At 36.5% G+C, this 17,416-nt stretch overlaps 2 protein-coding genes and 1 pseudogene across 5 annotated transcripts; 1 reads left to right on the top strand and 2 right to left on the bottom strand.

Annotated features, from left to right (window-relative positions):
- Window positions 1-552: 552 nt before the first annotated feature.
- Window positions 553-1,924, bottom strand: LOC147530781 (uncharacterized; annotated as a pseudogene).
- Window positions 1,925-5,564: 3,640 nt separating this feature from the next.
- Window positions 5,565-14,881, top strand: BST1 (DNAse I-like superfamily protein). 4 transcript variants are annotated; one of them, XR_015227501.1, is made up of 12 exons: window positions 5,651-6,003; window positions 6,171-6,258; window positions 6,600-6,674; window positions 10,828-10,918; window positions 11,036-11,140; window positions 11,586-12,168; window positions 12,703-12,896; window positions 12,980-13,088; window positions 13,486-13,634; window positions 13,729-13,968; window positions 14,344-14,559; window positions 14,629-14,881. XR_015227501.1 is itself a non-coding variant. In XM_086647181.1 (10 exons), the coding sequence occupies exons 1-10, from the start codon at window positions 5,851-5,853 to the stop codon at window positions 13,964-13,966; spliced, it is 1,785 nt and encodes a 594-aa protein (XP_086503307.1). In that variant the 5' UTR covers window positions 5,565-5,850; the 3' UTR covers window positions 13,967-14,209. The 4 variants fall into 4 exon arrangements, 1 of the variants encoding a protein (XP_086503307.1); XR_015227500.1 differs by having other exon boundaries at window positions 14,341-14,559; XR_015227499.1 differs by having other exon boundaries at window positions 14,226-14,559.
- Window positions 14,882-15,143: 262 nt separating this feature from the next.
- Window positions 15,144-17,238, bottom strand: LOC147530779 (protein DOWNSTREAM OF FLC-like). Its single transcript, XM_086647182.1, has 2 exons — window positions 16,805-17,238; window positions 15,144-15,648 (listed from the first exon to the last, which is right to left on the bottom strand). The coding sequence occupies exons 1-2, from the start codon at window positions 16,959-16,961 to the stop codon at window positions 15,317-15,319; spliced, it is 489 nt and encodes a 162-aa protein (XP_086503308.1). The 5' UTR covers window positions 16,962-17,238; the 3' UTR covers window positions 15,144-15,316.
- Between the last annotated feature and the right edge of the window lie 178 nt (window positions 17,239-17,416).

The following is a 17,416-nucleotide window of genomic DNA, read 5'->3' as shown; positions in this document are numbered from 1 at the left end:
ATGACATTTTATACATCCAATCAATCAGAGTACCAAAACCAATACTTTTCTTATTCAATCTAATCGAAACTGAAGCATCCTCAAAAAGAAAACCAAAACCAATGGAATCCAACTTTGAAAAAGAAATTAAATTGTGTCTTATTGTAGGCAAAAAAAATACTCCTTCTAGATCTAAAACAAAACCTCCTTCTAAAACTAATTTATAAGTTCCAACAACTTCTACTTTAGCTGGTTCAGCATCCGAGTCCGCCACCCACACGTTTTCCTCCTCCCTGACTTCCCTTTTGCTGATGAACCTCTGTAATGAATTCGAGATATGAACAGAAGAACCAGAGTCAAAGCACCAAGTATTTGAAGGAACATGAATTAAATTAGCTATAAGACAAACAAGTGCTAAGTTATTATTACCTTCCATTTTTCAACAAAAACTTGTATTTGTAGCAATTTTTCTTTTCAGATGACCCTTTTTGTGACAGGAAAAACATTCTATCTCCTCTGGTTTTGGATTATCATTTTTAGCCTTTGGTGCAGAAGTAGAACTCAGACATATTTCTAGTTTTTGTTACTTATCTTCTTGGCAACCCTTTTCTTAGATGGTTTTTTACCCTTGCTATGTATAGCCAAGTGTGCATATTTAGCCTTTCCCTGCTTAAGATGTTCTTCTTTCATAATACAATGGGTAATTAATTCACTCACATCCGATTTAAGATCTTGTGCACCTTAAGAGTATCAAATGAACGAGGAAGAGAAGCGACATCCAAATGCACAAGAAAATTATCTCGAAGAGGCATCTCTCTTCAAGAGGTAAAACCAGATTTGAAAAATTTCAAAATATATTTACGGATATTTCCTTGCCCATCATATTTGAAAGAAGTCAACTTACTCAAGTAACTGTATTGTAAAGCCTTGGTTGACCCAACAAACTATTTTTCAATTTCACTCATTAATTCTTTTGCAGTGTTCTTATTCGGGATACCTCCCCGAATGTCATCACCTAGAGAAGACTTGATAATCATATTTGACATCCTATTAGCCTTTGCCCACTTTGAATACTTCAACTTATCGGAGTCTGAAGGCCCATCAGTGGGAACATCAGGCATCTCTTGAGTGAAAGCAATGTCATACTCCATCACACCTAAAACATTTTCGAGCATGGATTTCCATTTGGTAAAGTTCGAACCGTTGAGCGGCTCAATTTTAACATCAACCTAAATACATAAACATATGATCTTTCCTTAAATTAATCATCATGATACAATGAAACAACAAATCGAATCTCATTAGAAATATATAAATAAGTTAGATACCTTTTGTTTGAAAGATAGTCCAACAGAATAATCCAAATGCCTATCTTTTCTAGTCAAAACCAAAAGTAAGTAGTAAAAGAGTCTTCACCTCTTTTAGGAATGGGTTCTGAGAATTGCTTGTACGGTTGAGAGGTGGGACTTTCCTTCTTTTATAAAGCCAAAAACATCTTCCAATTATCCTACCCATTAAGGGAAGTAGGGGAATAAGGGGTACACCAACCGATAGGGAACCGCCAACGCAGTTTTGTTAAATCAGGAAGCAATATTAGACTTAGTCAAATAGCTTATCTCTTTCCACTTTTGCAGCAACCAAAAATCTCAATCAAAAGTAGTGTTGTATTTGACCATAATAGTTTTGTTTAAGGGTAAAAGAATAAGACAAATTTTATCAAGCATTTAAATAAAATAATTTGCATTCTCCCACTTGGTGAATACAAATACATAGTTGTATTTTATAAAAGTAATAATCTGAGATTTTCCATGTTTTAAAAAGCGTGGGCACCCTAAAGTAAAAAAGAATTTGATGTATAGTGTTTATTGTGATCATTCTTGATAACCTTCACTCAAATTAAAGAATATAACAATAATATCGGATCATGAAGACACAATACATTCATTTTTTATGCAGAGGTCATTTTATGGTCTCAATGCTAGTACCATTAATCTTTTTGAGCCATCCTTATACTTTACGGTGGTTATTAATAAGGTGTATTATGGGCTACGCAATTTGCGTTCCCATTATTGTCTAACCTTCATACAACAACGTGTGCGTGTCATCTTGATATTTTACAGACCGTCGAGTCTTTACCATGATTTGGGCACATAGACAGACGACTGGCGTGTCTCAGGTCTCGGTTGACAGTTGTCCAATCCAAACCAATTACAGACTGTAACATACAACAAGAATCCAACTTTCAAGAATAATTGATCCATCTCGAGGAGATACAACGAACTAGAATGGAGCAGCGTACCAGACAACATTGGGCACTTAATGGTGATGGAAACACTAAGGCGTTTCACGTAGCAGCCTCGACTAGAACACGGAAAAACCACATACAGTGGTTGGTGAATCGAGAGGGTGAACGGATTACCGCTGAGGAAGGTATTGCAGAGGTCTTAGAAGCTCACTTTTAGAACTTATGAACGGGAGAACAGGTTCATACCATCCCTCCTAATGTATTAGCACATTATCATTCACTACCAGCGGATAGTCTAAAAGCCTTATTGAGGACGCCAACAGCGGGGGAGATCACAAAAGTGGTATTCAAAATGGGAGTCGTTAAAAGTCCTAGGCCTGATAGGCTCCCTTGTTTATTCTATTAAAATGGGTGGAACATTATTGGGTCGGAAATCATCAACTTTATGCAGGAATGTTTCAACCGAGGCCATTTCCCATGTGAACTAAATGATACCAATCTGGTCCTCATCCCCAAATCAAAGCATTCATCAACGGTTGTCGACTATCAACCGGTAGCTCTGGGAAATACAATCTATAAGTTCATCAGTAAGACCATCGTTAATAGATTGAGGCCCCTCTTGGACTCTTGTATCAGTTGACATCAAAATGCCTTTATCCCAAATCGGCAAATAGTTGATAATATAGTGGTTATACAGGAGTCTATGCACTCCATGAAGTTATCTAAAGCTAAGGCAGGAGCTTTTATGCTCAAACTAGACTAGGGTTTTCTGATGTTGGCGTTGGTCAGTATCGATCTCCCTAGTACACTACTTAACTTAATTATGAGTTGTGTGTCTAACATTAGTGTACTAACGAACAAAAAAAGGTATGGTCACTTCATTTCTAATACGGGATTACATCAAGGTTGCCCACTATCCCCCTATCTATTCATATTAAGCTCTCAGTCCCTGTATTTGTTTTTTGATAAATTCGAAAGAGAAACAATATTTGAGGGTTATAAAGTGAATTGTCGAGCCCCAAGGGTATCACATCTTCTATTTGCCAATGATTTAGTTGTCATGGGCCATGATTCACTCTAAAATTTACAAGCACTACGGATGATCATTGAAACATATGCGGGTTTTTATGGACATGCGGCAAACTTTATCAAATCATCACTCTTTTTCAGTTCTTGGGTGCCTTTAGAAGGCAGGGAACTCTTTATCAACCAACTACAGGCATCCATGATGGAAGACACCGAAAATACTTGGGCCAACTCATCCTAAAACCAAATTCGAAATACATGATGTATTGCATATTATATTCATGATGTATCGATGTCGTTGAAATATAATGACTAATGGAGTCCAATCTAAAAAAATTAGCTGGGTGATTTGGGGAAATAAGAAAGTATCCGGGGTGCAAAGACTTTCCAAAAAATTAGTCAACTTTAGTTGACTCTTTTTTTTCAATTGTTAGAGGGATCCCATTTTGAGTGAAGTGTTTTTCTCCATTTTTCCTCTTTTTCTCTTCCCTCTCTTTTTTTCTTCTCACTCTTACTATCTTGCAGTTTTATGCCAAAAAAATCGCACTGGTTGTAGTTTTATAGGAAGGAGAGAAGAGGAAGAAGAAGAAGAAAAGGAAAAAATGGTGGTGGTCGGAGTTAGAGGTGGTGACCGGAGTTGGTGGTGGTAGCCCGCGTTGGTGGTAAGAGACGAGGAAGAAGAAGATGACTTGTTTCCCATTAAAATTTTGCACCCTGGAAAATTCGTCGAAATCTACATCTTCCGTTTAAAATTCACTCCGGATAATTTTGTTATTTCCCAAAATCACCCAAAAAAATTTAAGATACAAAGGAACTTCTCAAACAAGGCCTAAATGTCTCAATTAGGGGTGGGATTCGGTCGGGCTTGGACGCCCGCGGGTAAATTTAAGACGGACTCGGGCGGATCGGGCACGGGAACTCGAAGCCCACTATAGACCGTTGGGCAGATCGGGCCGGTCACTTTGGTCATTCCAGTTGCCCGTAGCCCGCCCGCCAGTCCAATCGGGCTTCGACGGTCGCAAGCCGGACGGGCTCGGGTTTATTTTAAAAAAATAAAATAAAATAACCATTAATCAACTTAATTTCATTTATAATTATGTTTTTAACAAAATTATATCATTAGTAATAATGAAAGTTACATAATAATAAAAACTATTCAAACTACTTTATCATCTCATCCCTCAATACATCATCAGCACAAAAAAATAAAAAATTACATGATATCTCTTATCTTTCTGAAACATATCTACAAACTAAAGATAACTAAAATTTATATCACAGAAAATTACATGGTCCAAAATAAAGATAACTAAAGTCTCTAAACGATATCAATAAACTACATTCTATAAACATCATCAACAAAAAAATACACATTTGTTTCACCTTACTGAAATAGATCATAGATATGTTTGATCAGACGGATCAAAGGTTAGATCTGTCTGATCAAACAGATCTGACTCAAGCGAGTAAAAGATCTGTTTTAGAAAGTTTACAACTTTAAATCATAAAATAAATAGAAAACAAGTGATTACGTATGAATTTCGGAGGCTTCAACCACTTCATTTGATCAATACAACAAGGTTGAAGATCTTACACTTTAGAGCTTTAGAAGGTGTCGGTTACTCGTCATTAACTATCAAAACAACAAGGTTGAAGGAAATGCGAGCCGCGAGACGAAGAGAAAGTCTGAAAGGTAAGCTTCGGTTACTAAAGATTAGGGTTCTTGTGTAGTTACTGGTAAAGATTAGAGCGAGAAGACAGAAGAGAAGGGAGAGAGAGACTCAGAGAGAGGAGGTGTAAAAGAGAAAGAGGTGAGTAATGAGGGGATTTATAGGTTTAAGGGGCGTCCTAGGGTTTTACCTGACGCCCCCTTCTGAACAACGACTGAGGTATCTCTTCATTCCACAGATCTTCAATTTAGTGTCGGGTTCACGTAGGACGGATCAGGTGGACTACAACCGGGTGGTCTAAAAGTTTCGAGTAGCGGGTAGACGGGCGGGTGGGCGGTCTTAAACGGGCAGGCATATTGGGTCGGGACTCGGGTAGAGGGCCTTGTCCGAGTCCCGCCCACTATAACCCGAAATAACGGGCCGGGTAAGCCCGGTTCGGCTTACATCAGTCAGTGGGTTCCAACGGTACGGGCGGATTGGACCGGGTCTCGAGTTCGTGGTTCGTTTTCCACCCCTAGTCTCAATATAGACGACTTTTCTGCGTTATGGTAGTTATCATTGGTTAAAAAGTTTAAGAAACTAGTTAAAGGGCATTAATGTAAATCACATAAAGTGCAGGGTAATTGGCTGAGGTGGGATGATTTAGGTTGAAGGGTTCTCCTATCACCCATCCACATCTCCGAAGGCAATGGCGTGATTTTATCTATTTCTGTTAAAACCAGAAAAAAATAGAGAGAGAAAGGAACTGATCCATAGAGAGAGACAAGAGAAGGTAAACAACCCTAGACAGAAAAACAAAGATTTTCCGGCAGGCACAGAGGAGATCATCATTTATTGTGTTTCTCTCTCTCTCTCTCTAAAATATAGTATCTCTTTTTATCCTATGGGTCAAATATTATTAGATGGTATTGGAGAATATCGCATTCGTTGATGAGGATGGAACGAATGTCATTTGCTGGGAGAAGTTGGTTGGACCCAGACGATCAAATTGATGAAATAATGAGAGCTAGTAGTACTCCTGATAATAATCCTCTCACAATTAATACTCCTGATAATTCTCTTAAGAATGATAAAAAGAAGAGGGTATATACTTACTTAATTTCTCTCCTATACCCCACTTGATTTTATCTATTTTTCTTTAACTAATTAGATGATCTAGATTTTAATGCACATTTTTTTTTTATCCAAGTAATAATTTATTGTTGTTCAAGTAACCATTTTCATTTTTGTTGGTAATTTTATGTGTATAGTCAATCCTTCCAAAGATTTTTAGTTCTAAACCGCGCAACGAAAGAGATTCGGACGAAGATATTTTGGCAGCCAACAAAGTTGTTCTTGGTATTCCAATTTTCATTAATTTCTTCTTGATTTATATATCTTGCTAAAACCTTTTCTTTGAGTTGCTTTTTGTAGTAAATCTTGATTTTAAATCTAATTCAAAAGTATATATAGGAATGGAAATAATCATAAGAGTAATGACAGGGAAGAAGAAAAACAAAACAAAACAGAATCTTACGTGGTTTGTCGTGATTCGCACCTCACTGGATTAGATTGATCGAAAACATGAATCACGGCTAGACACATAAGATTTCTGTCTATAGTCTACCTAGTTTTTCTTATTCCCTACCATTTTTCAAGTTATAATACTTGTTATTATTTTCTTTTGCCATGAGAAATAGATCTAGAGAAGAGGATAACATCAAGGAGGGCTGCTTTTATGGATGCATCACCTTTTATGAGAAAAAGCTTCTCAGGTGAGCTTTAATCACAATTTAGTTTAATGACCATTATTCTTAACAGTGTTTATTATATTTTATTGTTAATTTCCTTTCATATTAATTAATTACTGAAATTACATTGTGGTTGTATATCAACTAAATTGAAACATGTTACTTGGCTTCTAACTTGATAAGGCAATAGAAGAAAAAAAAAGTACAAAAGAAAATATTCTTGCTCAGTTGATTGAGTCACTTAACCGGTCGAAAAAAGTACAAAAGAAAATATACATAGAATTGGTACCTTGAAAATGTATGGTTTCGCAGTACCGATTTAACGGGTGGGCTGGTTCTTAGTTTAATTTATTAGTAAATGAATTGAAAACACTTCTGTTCCGAATTAACGGAGAAAGACTGAGGAAGAAAACAATTCAATGTCTTTCGTATTTCTAACCAATAGTATCTATTACCCACAACAGATCATTCGTAATCGAATCTCACTATCGATTTAATAACGGAAGGATTAATTGTATTCTGTCTGTGTTTTCTTATTTTTACTCTGAAATAAATATACTTCTTGATTGTAAAATCAAAATATTTTTTATTTGGGAATCAGATAAACGAAAGTGAATAAAGGAAAAAAAATCAAAGAATTAGAAAAGGAATGTCGTGGTCGAAGCGAGAATAAATTCTTTTTCCTTAAGACGTTTTATGCCTCTGTGACATTACCAACACTTACAGTGTATACCTCCTGAATATCATAACTATTCTTTTAAGGTTGTGATGGAACTTCACAGTTCTGAAAGCGGGCGAACCTTCGGAAGTAATATGAGCAATTCGATTGATGTAATTTGATCTTCTAGACACTCAAGTGTTTATGATTTCACTCGGATGCTTCTTTTTTCAAATTTCAGACACACTATAATATTGTTTAAGAAATAATTTTGTTCCTGACACACTTGGTTACCGAATTCAGAAGAGAAAAGAATAAGAGAATAAATAGACTGTATTTTAAGAGTGGATTTGAGCTCTTTATGTAGGAATGAAATAGTCACATCCACCTTGTGAGGGATACATCTCTTGGAAAAGGAAGACTTGACTTGGAGGTTTTGTCTAAGTTGGAGTTGGTTGCACTCTGGGTCGTTGGATTTCTCTTGAAATCACGGAGGGGACACCTACCATTAAATATGTCCTCCATTTCACCCATTGTGCCCAACACATGTAGGACGCGAGACATTGGATCCTCACAAATCAAATGCTCCTTCAAATGTTCCACCAAAACCCAATTGGGATCAACGCGCGACTGTTAGATTTTGGTCGGTCGTGCAGGTCGAATGTGATTCGTCTGATCTAATCATCCTCACTTTCCCCAAATGACCCTCAAATGAACGTTTTCCTATTGTAGTTTAGTCCTTAGCTTAATCTAACTTCGTCCAAACTTACCTAAATTTCTTATTCATTTGGAATCGGATTAGAAGATTCTTGGCACTAAATTTTAGGGTTGAACCAGACAAACAAAATGAAATACTTCGTTTCTGAGTTTGACGAGTCGGATTGAGTCAAAATCAGTTCTAATTCCAACAATCCCCCACATGAATGAGTCAAAATCAGTTCCACATATTTGCTCTGCTAGTGTTAGTCTGCCAGTATAGTATGTCATCATGTATCATAGTCAACCTCGAATGTTCATTCATGTGGGGGATTGTTGGAATTGGGGATGATTTTAGCTCTAACAGAATCTTCAAACTCGAAAATGAAGCATGTCATTGCGTTCGTCTCGCCGTGTTCTTATATTTACTGCCTTCGTTGTAGACCCTATAGTTACTCACTAGGAAATATTCAAAGTAGAAAGACAACCTTCTTCTGATGCAGCAAAGTTCCATGTATTTGCTCTACTAGTGTTAGTGTGTCAGTATAGTATGTCATCATGTATCATAGTCAACCTCGAATGTTCATTCATATGGGATATTGTTGGAATTGGGACTGATTTTAGCTTTAACGGACTCTTCAAACTCGAAAACGAAACACGTCATTGCAATCGTCTCGTCGTGTTCATAAATGTGGGAAAAAAACCACTTGAATATGATTCTGAATGAATGAGGAATTCGATTTTAATGTTTGGACGAAGTTCGGTTAAGCTATGCACTAAACAACAAAAGGAAAGTGCGGGTAATTTGGGAAAAGTGAGCATGCCTAGACCGGGTTGCTGGTGCTCAACACTCGTGAAAGACTGAAATTTAACAGTTGCATGTTGATTCCTTTGGAATTTTGGTGGAACGCTTCAAGGATAATGGATTTGCGATGGTTCAACGACTCACATCCCACCCATGTTGGGGTGGAATATCTTTTTCCCTTCATTCAACGATCAATTGCTAATCTGTTGGGCGAAATTTGGGATAGATCTAAAGCTGGGTGTTCCCACCGAGATCTTAAGAGAAATCCATTTGCCCAGAGTACAATCTACTCTAACTTGGACAACAACTTCAAGTTAAGTCCTTTTCTAAGAAAGGTATCCTAGAATAAAAAGGTCACGTGACTATTTGATTCCTATATAAAGAACTCAAGTCCACTCGAAAAGTACATTCCGTTCATTCTCTTCTTTTCTTCTCTTCTGAGTTCAGTAATTCCAAGTGTGTCTAGAATAAAATTCTGATTTCAGAAATATCTTAATGTGTCTAGAGTTCGAATAAATAAGTACCCAAGTGAATACATAAACATTTAATTGTCTAGAAGATCAAGTTGCATAAATTAAGGAGCTCCTATTAATTCTGAAGGTTCACCCTCTTTCAAAACTGTGAAGTACCATCACAAGCCTAAAAGGATAGTCGATGTATCTCGAAGGCATACACCCTAACTATTGCTACAGTTACAAGAGTGTAAAATGTCTGAAGGAGAGACAATTTATTCTCCCCTCAACTATGATAATCTTTTTGGCCGCGGCTTTGGGGAATAAAGAAAAATCTATTAGGAATAAATTCTCTGGGGAATTCATGTTTCTTTGTGAAATCTCTATGGAATATTTTCCTATGCGGAATACAAAAAAAATTTACATCTTACAGAATTAACTTTAGCTTTTTGGTCATTTTCTGCTCTTTCTTCTTCCCCTCCTCTTTCTTCTTCTTCTTCTCTACAGAAAAACTCATTCATCTCATCTTTTTCCTTCTCCCATCACTTTTTTCACTTATCTTCCCCAGATCTCCAACACTTACTAATCTTATTTTTCTAAAATCAACAATAAAGTTAAAGACATAAAGAGGAAAAAAACATTCTAAACCCTAAAAATTATCAAACAAAATATCTTGAAGTTCTTAATACGTCTTCCATGGGATGTCCAAAACAAGTTTTTTCATCCATTAATCCTCCCCAGATAAAAACATTCTAAACCCTGGAAATCAGTTAATTTTGAACTCTAAAACATATTCACTTCTAAACATATTAGGTTTGTTCTCCATGTTTTTAGGGTTTAGTGATTAGATGAAAACAAAGCTTTGGAAAATAAGATGAAGAAAAAAAGAAACACTTGGAAGGAGTTTAGGATTTAGAACCCGAGAAAGATTTTGCTTAAGTTTATAAAAGTTCTTTCTAAATTCGTTTATAGGATCTTCTAAAATTTTATTTTTGTTTAACTCTAAAATTGGAAGCCCTATAGCAACTAATAGATATAAAAAAATGAATTTCAGTTGACCAATTTTCTAGAGAAATTTTATTCCGCCGAGATTTTTCTTTATTTCCCAAAACCGCGGCCTTCTTTTTCTAATCCTTTGGTTTTCCTTTTTTCTTTTTCATCTATTTGATTGTATTTTAGAATCAAGAAATGTATTGGTTTTAAAGTTATAAATCAGAAACACAGAAGGAATGCAATTCCTCTTTCCAATCTTAAATCGATAGTGAGATTCGAATATGAATCATATGTTCTTGATAGTTAATGGACATTATTAATTAGAGATTCGAATGATATTGAATTGTTCTCTTGTTTAGTCTCTATTTGTTTATTCGGAACGAAAGTGTCTTTCGGTTGACTTACTAATAAATCAAAGTAAGAACTAGATCACCAGTGATAATTTGAGTCAATCCGTTAAACGGGTACATCGTAAGTAGAGAAATAACCTAGTCCTATTTCTTTCAATCTCATCTAATTTGATCAGTGGTTGTAGATAAAAAAAAATGATTTTAATTTCTCTTTTTTATTCAGAAAGGCAAGGGAAAAATTCGGCTATTGAAGGATTAAATCTTTCAGCTTTTGATCGACAAATGTCTCCAGGATCTGAAGTTCAAGATTTTCGGTATTTTATATATAATTCAATCAATTTTTTGAACAAAAATATTTGTTCGTGAATGTATATTATCTTTTAATCTGTACTAATAAAATATGTAATCTTTTCTCAAATTTATGTGCGCAGAATATTTGTTGCAACATGGAATGTGGGAGGCAAGCCACCTACTAGTAGCCTCAACCTTGAAGATTTTTTGCAGGTTGAGGGCTCTTCTGACATTTATGTATTAGGGTAAGAACCCTCTCTATCTCTCTTTCTTTATTTCTGGCAGTGCTCTAGGTATGAAGGATTTTGACGAAATCTTTTACTTGCTCACTCACTTTCATTTGAAGCCAAATTTTTTTTTTTTTTTGGGAATGCTACAATAACAAAATTCTTGATTTAATGACTGGTTTTGACTAAAAGACAAAAGATTTTTAAAGTTTGACTTTGACTTTGATTTTGACTGTTCTTTTAACTGTGTGACTCATCGAGTCAAGGATTCTGGCAAAGATTCTTTGTACACTTAGCATCTCCCTTTTTGAATTTGGACAACGATCTACTATGATTTGGATTATTCTTTTACCTCGGCAAGTTAAGAATTTTGTCAAAATCCTCTCAACGCTTGGCATTTCCCCTTTCTTAAAGATGGATTTATGTAGTGTTTTGTGTCATGTTGTATTTTTTTTTCATTCAGGTTTCAGGAAATAGTTCCTTTAAATGCAGGAAATGTTCTTGTTCTTGAAGACAATGAACCAGCAGCTAAATGGCTTGCAATTATAAGTCAAGCACTTAATAGACCGATTGATCATCATAATCAACAAGACCACTACTCAAACTGTTCTTCTTCAACTTCTTCTTCTTATGCCGAATCACAACTGAATTCAAAGTCATCTCAGGGTGGTCTCTTCTTTCACAAACCTTCTCTTAAAGTTCTTAGTAGAACCCTAAGAGCTGATAACCAGCAGCTTAAGAGTTGTAATTGTCCATTAGAATCATCACCAATGGAGACGCACCGACCAAGAGATCTCAATAACTTGATGCATAGAATCGAGGCTGGGTCTTTATGTATTCGTAATGGTTCAGCTGAAGAAAATGACATATTGTCAGGGATCCCACATTCTCCGACGACGTCCGACCTTAATTATCGACTCATAACAAGCAAGCAGATGGTGGGTCTGTTCATCTCGGTTTGGGCAAGGAAAGAGTTGGTGCAATACATTGCTCATCTTAGGGTTTCCTCTGTAGGGAGGGGGATCATGGGTTGCTTGGGTAACAAGGTGATTCCTTCATTTTAACTCTCTGAGTTAGATTCATAATATAATATAATAGTACATCATAATGGTTTTACGGCTATATATGTTATCAGTTTTATTTATAAATGCACTGTGAGAATAGTCTCACATGGGAGAAAGACGATCTAGCAACGAAGAATATAATGTCTAAGTTCTCTCCACTCATTGAAAATTAGTTTTAAATTTGTTGACCACAAACTTAACATGGTATCAGAGCTAAGCCTACATGTGTTAGACTTAAACGCTACATTTACTCCACGTCACCTGAAAAGAAAGAAAACACGTGTTGGGCTCAACGAAATTCGTACGTGAGGGGGCGTTGAGAATTGTCCCACATGGGAGAGAGGAGATCTAGCAAACAATAATATAATGTCTAAGTCCTCTCAACTCATTTCCAATTGGTTTTGAGTCGGATGACCACAAACTTAACACACACCATGTGACAGAAGTTGATTGATTTGTAGATGAGTCCTTGCGAGAAATTTAATAAACAAATATTGAAATTGTGTATTGGTGCAGGGTTGTATATCAATAAGCATGTCATTGCACCAGACCACCTTTTGCTTTGTGTGCAGTCACTTAGCTTCAGGAGAGAAAGAAGGAGATGAGCTTAGACGGAACTCTGATGTCGCTGAGATCCTTAAAAGCACACAATTTCCAAAAATTTGCAAGAACTCGGAACGTCGAATACCTGAAAAGATTATCGATCATGAGTATGTTAAAGTTCATCATCTTTTTCAATAAGTGGAAACATCTCTTATATTGTGATATGTTAATTGTTATTAATATAAAACAGCCGGATAATTTGGCTTGGAGATTTGAATTATAGAGTGTCTCTAAGCTACGAAGAAACAAGGATTCTTTTGGAGGATAATGACTGGGATACACTCCTACAGAAGGATCAGGTTTGCATACCGTTTACTATATTCTATTTTTCGTTTATGTAAGTATGCTGGTGACTTGTGTTTATTCCAGCCCAACCCAAGACTTTCTAAATCGTGCTTCCAATGATTCTGATCCACTAAACTGCGAATCACGACAAGCCACATACGAATTTTGCCCAGGGTCTGTCTAGTTTTTCTTATTCCCAAGCATCACTTCATGGTTAACGACCGAAATAGGAGAATCCAAGGGTAGAAAGGACTAGATATAAAGTTTCACAGAAGAAGTAAATGACAAGGTCTAACACTGATATGATATTTATAACGCATTTGACGATATTACCTGTATTAGGGTGTGAATTCTGTCTTTGGACAATGTTGAGTATTATCCTTGTTTATTTTCGGGCATTGTTGAGTGCAGCTCAATATTGAGAGGGAAGCTGGCAGAGTATTTGCAGGGTGGAATGAAGGAAAAATCTTCTTTGCTCCTACATACAAGTATTCTCAAAATTCAGATTCATACGCAGGAGAGACAGTTAAATCGAAAAAGAAACGTAGAACTCCTGCATGGTATGCTACTTTTGATTCATTCACCAATGTAGCCAGAACTAATGAATATTTGATCTTGTTAAGTTCATCATTGGGTCCTAATGAATTGTTTCAGGTGTGATAGGATATTATGGTATGGCAATGGAATCGAACAATTATCATATATACGAGGTGAATCAAGATTCTCAGATCATAGACCAGTATGTGCCGTATTCTCAATGCAAGTGGAAATGATGTCGATAAACAATAGTAATACTACTATCAACAAATTTCAGAAGAGATACTCTGTTCAAACAGGTCGAACGGAATATGACGATGTAGTACCTAAAAGACATAGCTTTTATGAGTTTTAAAGGTGATCAACTATAAATTTCTAGATAAAGAAACTAATATACCATCTTTGATTTCAATCTGCTCCTTACTGCTAATTCATGCCATTTTCATCTTTGGGCCCCTCTTGACACCAAACATTATACTGCATCTTTTATGATTGCAATTTCAGATCGAAAAATGTGGTATACTAGGTGTTGTACAATACAGAGTTGTTCCTACAAAATATGATTAGTTCATTTAGTTGTATATATGTTTAACAAACACCTTAATTTTCTAAAGCTCCTTGCTGGTTTCGAGATCACCATGGGTTCCATTTATAAATAGTTGGGTTTGGTCTCGCTTTACAAGATATTATGTTATTGAGACAACTCTGTTGTTTGGTTGGTCGTCGAAGAAGGTTCTATCCGGACCATTCAAGAAGCTACTCCTACCATGAATAGACTCATGATACAGACTCCACTTGCCCGTACAAATGTTTACTGTGAATCGGCAGAACATTTTCTTGTCTTGCCCCTTTTCCACTCAAGTCTGGCAGGCAATCTACCCCCACGGGTCGACCATTGCAGACTTCTGATCCATTACTCGAGCTATCCAAGATTGGGAAGTCAGGAAGGTAAAAACCAGGAGCATAATCAACTTATGCATAATTCCAGCGGTTGTCGGATACAGGGAAGTCAGGAAGGTAAAAACCAGAAGGAGCATAATCAACTTATGCATAATTCCAGCGGTTGTCGGATACATTTGGCTTGGGAGGAACAAATGACCAATGGAGAAACATAAAGATAGAGAATGATCAATTGACAATGTAAGAAGTTAAAAGTCCCAATTCGCACCCTGCTAACCAAATTTGGATAGGCAGCACCCCCTATAGTAGATTCGCTAGAGATTGTGTAACATCCCAACTGTTTGTTAAAGGATTTCAAGAGTTTGAGTTAGCTTATGGCCTCATTTTCAATGTGGTTGGTTAAATTGGGGATAAGATATGCAATAGGTTCAGATTTTAGAGGTGTTTCTGCAATCAGACAAATCTCCATCTCCACCGGCATCCTACTACAAATACCCACCCCCACTTTCACCCGTTGCTTCAAAATAGGAATACAATTCTCCATGGTCGTGGCCATACTACTAGAATTCTCTACCCTCTCCTCCTTCACCAGTAGTTGCTCCCAAATATATAACATCTATTCAACTTTTGCAATTCATTAATTTCTTCATTACATTAAAAATCCTCAGAAACAACTGATAATCAAGCCACAACATTAGTGACTGACATCTGAAAGCAATATAAATATAAGTTCAAGTTCATGAAGAACATATAAAGACATGGATTAAGGAACACAATACAGTGAATCTAGAATAATAGAATTTATTTAGAGACCTTCTTCGAGGTCCTGGTATTGCGCAAGAACTTGAGTGCAACCGGACATGGGTTGATCTGCCATAAATCCCATACTGTTTGCGTAACGAACATTAGATGCAATCCCATTGTTGTTTGTGAGAATAACACGAGCTCTCTCACGCCCTGGTGCAAAATTAGCACATCGCATATCTGGGCTGCTAACTAGGGCAGTTTCACAAAGATCGTCTCCGTGATCATATGCAACTTTCATCTCATATGATCCAGTTTTGTCTGTCACGGCAGTTTGGCTGTAGTGCAAGTTCAATGTCTTCCTATCTTTGCACTCCAACTTGACCATGGCACCTGCATTACGTAACAAAACATATTAGCCTTATGTAAATCGAGATCGAAGGAATAATTCTACATTAGATAAGGGAGCGTCTAACACCAATTTTATGAAGCGAGGAATTCTCTTACTACCTACATCAAAGAGGCCTATTGGAATAGAAAGAATTCCTTCTACCAAATTTTAAATACAGTCAACGAGTTCGACTTGAGGTGTCGCACCCCAGGGTAAAATTGCACCTTTTCTTACTGAACCATAACTATTTTTGTGCTCACTTATTTGCAGACGCTTGTGAAGCACCCCAGGGTAAAATTGCACCCCAGGGTAACAAATTATGTGTTGTTTATTTCTATTTTTATATTGGTTTTTTGAAAGCTATATAGAGAAAGAAGAAAAATATACAAACAATCAAAATATTTCTCCCACACAAGAGACCTACTTACATGTTAAAACTCAAAGTAGGATCTAAAGGAACACGAAAAGGAAAGCAAAGGAATGAATAGAAAACCTAGAAATTATGTTCTTGGTTAAGAGATCACCCTTCTTCCATGTGGGACTATCCTCACAATAGCATCTTTTGAATTGATTTACTACTTTTACCCCATAGAAATGGTACCTCGGGGGATGGTGTTAGAAGCATTAATACCGACAACAGTAGACTTGAGGACCCTAAAGGCCACAAGACTATCTTCATACTTTCAAGAATACACTTATAAGCAATCAGCCATTAACAAATCTCCAAGTAGATCTAATGTTCTTATTAATTTTACATCTCAAGATCCGAAACCAATATCTACACCACCCACAACCATTAGAGATCTTTAGTACTTGTAGCCACTTAAATCCAAACACCATAAACCTAATCCAAATGATCTTAATTTGTTACAAGAAATTTGATTCGGATCTAACAGCTCGATTGGGTTCATTGTTGAATCCTAGATCAAACACAACCCACTTGATGCGGAAAAGAATAATATTTTAAATCATTTGTATAAGAACAAAGATTCACCAAGAATTAATTATATATAATATTATTTTAATTTAGGGTTTTAGATTTGAGATAAAATGAGAAAATAAGTAGGCATCAAACATGTTGAAGCACATAAATGGATCGATTTAAAAAAGAAAACAAAGAAACCCTAGAGAGAGAAAGAGAGAGAGGAGTTAGGTTACCATGAACGTAAGTGGAGGCGGAGGTTTCAAAACCAGCCTGACAGGTATCACAGAAGACCTTGCCAGAGACGATGAAGGGATCTCGAACGAGACGAGAAGCAAACACAGGAAAGACACAGAGAACAAAGAAGATCAAAACTCGGGTTGTGATCGCCATTTCTGATGAAGAACAGCAAACACCAATGAGTCAATGACAAGAGAGAGAGAGAGAAGAGTAAAGTAATGTGGGTGGATGTTGTGGAATGGAGTGATATAGAACTAGGGAGGTTGTTTGAGTAGAGAGAGAGAGAAAGTGAAGAGTGTAGTGAGAGATTGAAGAGAGAGAATAAGTGGAGGTAAGGATATCTGTCGGTGATCACATGGGTGGGGCCCTAACTTTATTCTAACGCCTTCTTTAAGTTCCCGTGACTGGCTCGCTCCAACATTAACACCACAATCTACAAGATTTTAACCAAATACGAGTATTTTTTCTTTAACAAAAAAAAAAATATGAGTATTTTTGGGCCGGTAATTATAAGGGCCAAAATGGGGAAGTTAAAGAGAATCAGGCCCAATACTAAATAATAATGAGGAAAAAATCCAGTAGGTAAAAATACAATTTTACCCTCCAAA

Source organism: Eschscholzia californica, unplaced genomic scaffold (genome assembly GCF_041429995.1).
Source record: "Eschscholzia californica isolate CP2 unplaced genomic scaffold, dmEscCali1.0.p SCAF_6, whole genome shotgun sequence".
NCBI lineage: Eukaryota > Viridiplantae > Streptophyta > Magnoliopsida > Ranunculales > Papaveraceae > Eschscholzia > Eschscholzia californica.
This window is presented reverse-complemented; position numbering and strand designations above follow the sequence as displayed.

Coding starts and splice junctions, on each gene's coding strand:
- BST1 (XM_086647181.1), top strand. CDS start 5,851: ATGAGGATGGAACGAATGTCATTTGCTGGGAGAAGTTGGTTGGACCCA. Junction 6,675..10,827: donor TATGAGAAAAAGCTTCTCAG/GTGAGCTTTAAT, acceptor TTTTTTATTCAG/AAAGGCAAGGGAAAAATTCG. Junction 11,141..11,585: donor TCTGACATTTATGTATTAGG/GTAAGAACCCTC, acceptor TTTTTCATTCAG/GTTTCAGGAAATAGTTCCTT.
- LOC147530779 (XM_086647182.1), bottom strand. CDS start 16,961: ATGGCGATCACAACCCGAGTTTTGATCTTCTTTGTTCTCTGTGTCTTT. Junction 15,649..16,804: donor CGCCTCCACTTACGTTCATG/GTAACCTAACTC, acceptor TACGTAATGCAG/GTGCCATGGTCAAGTTGGAG.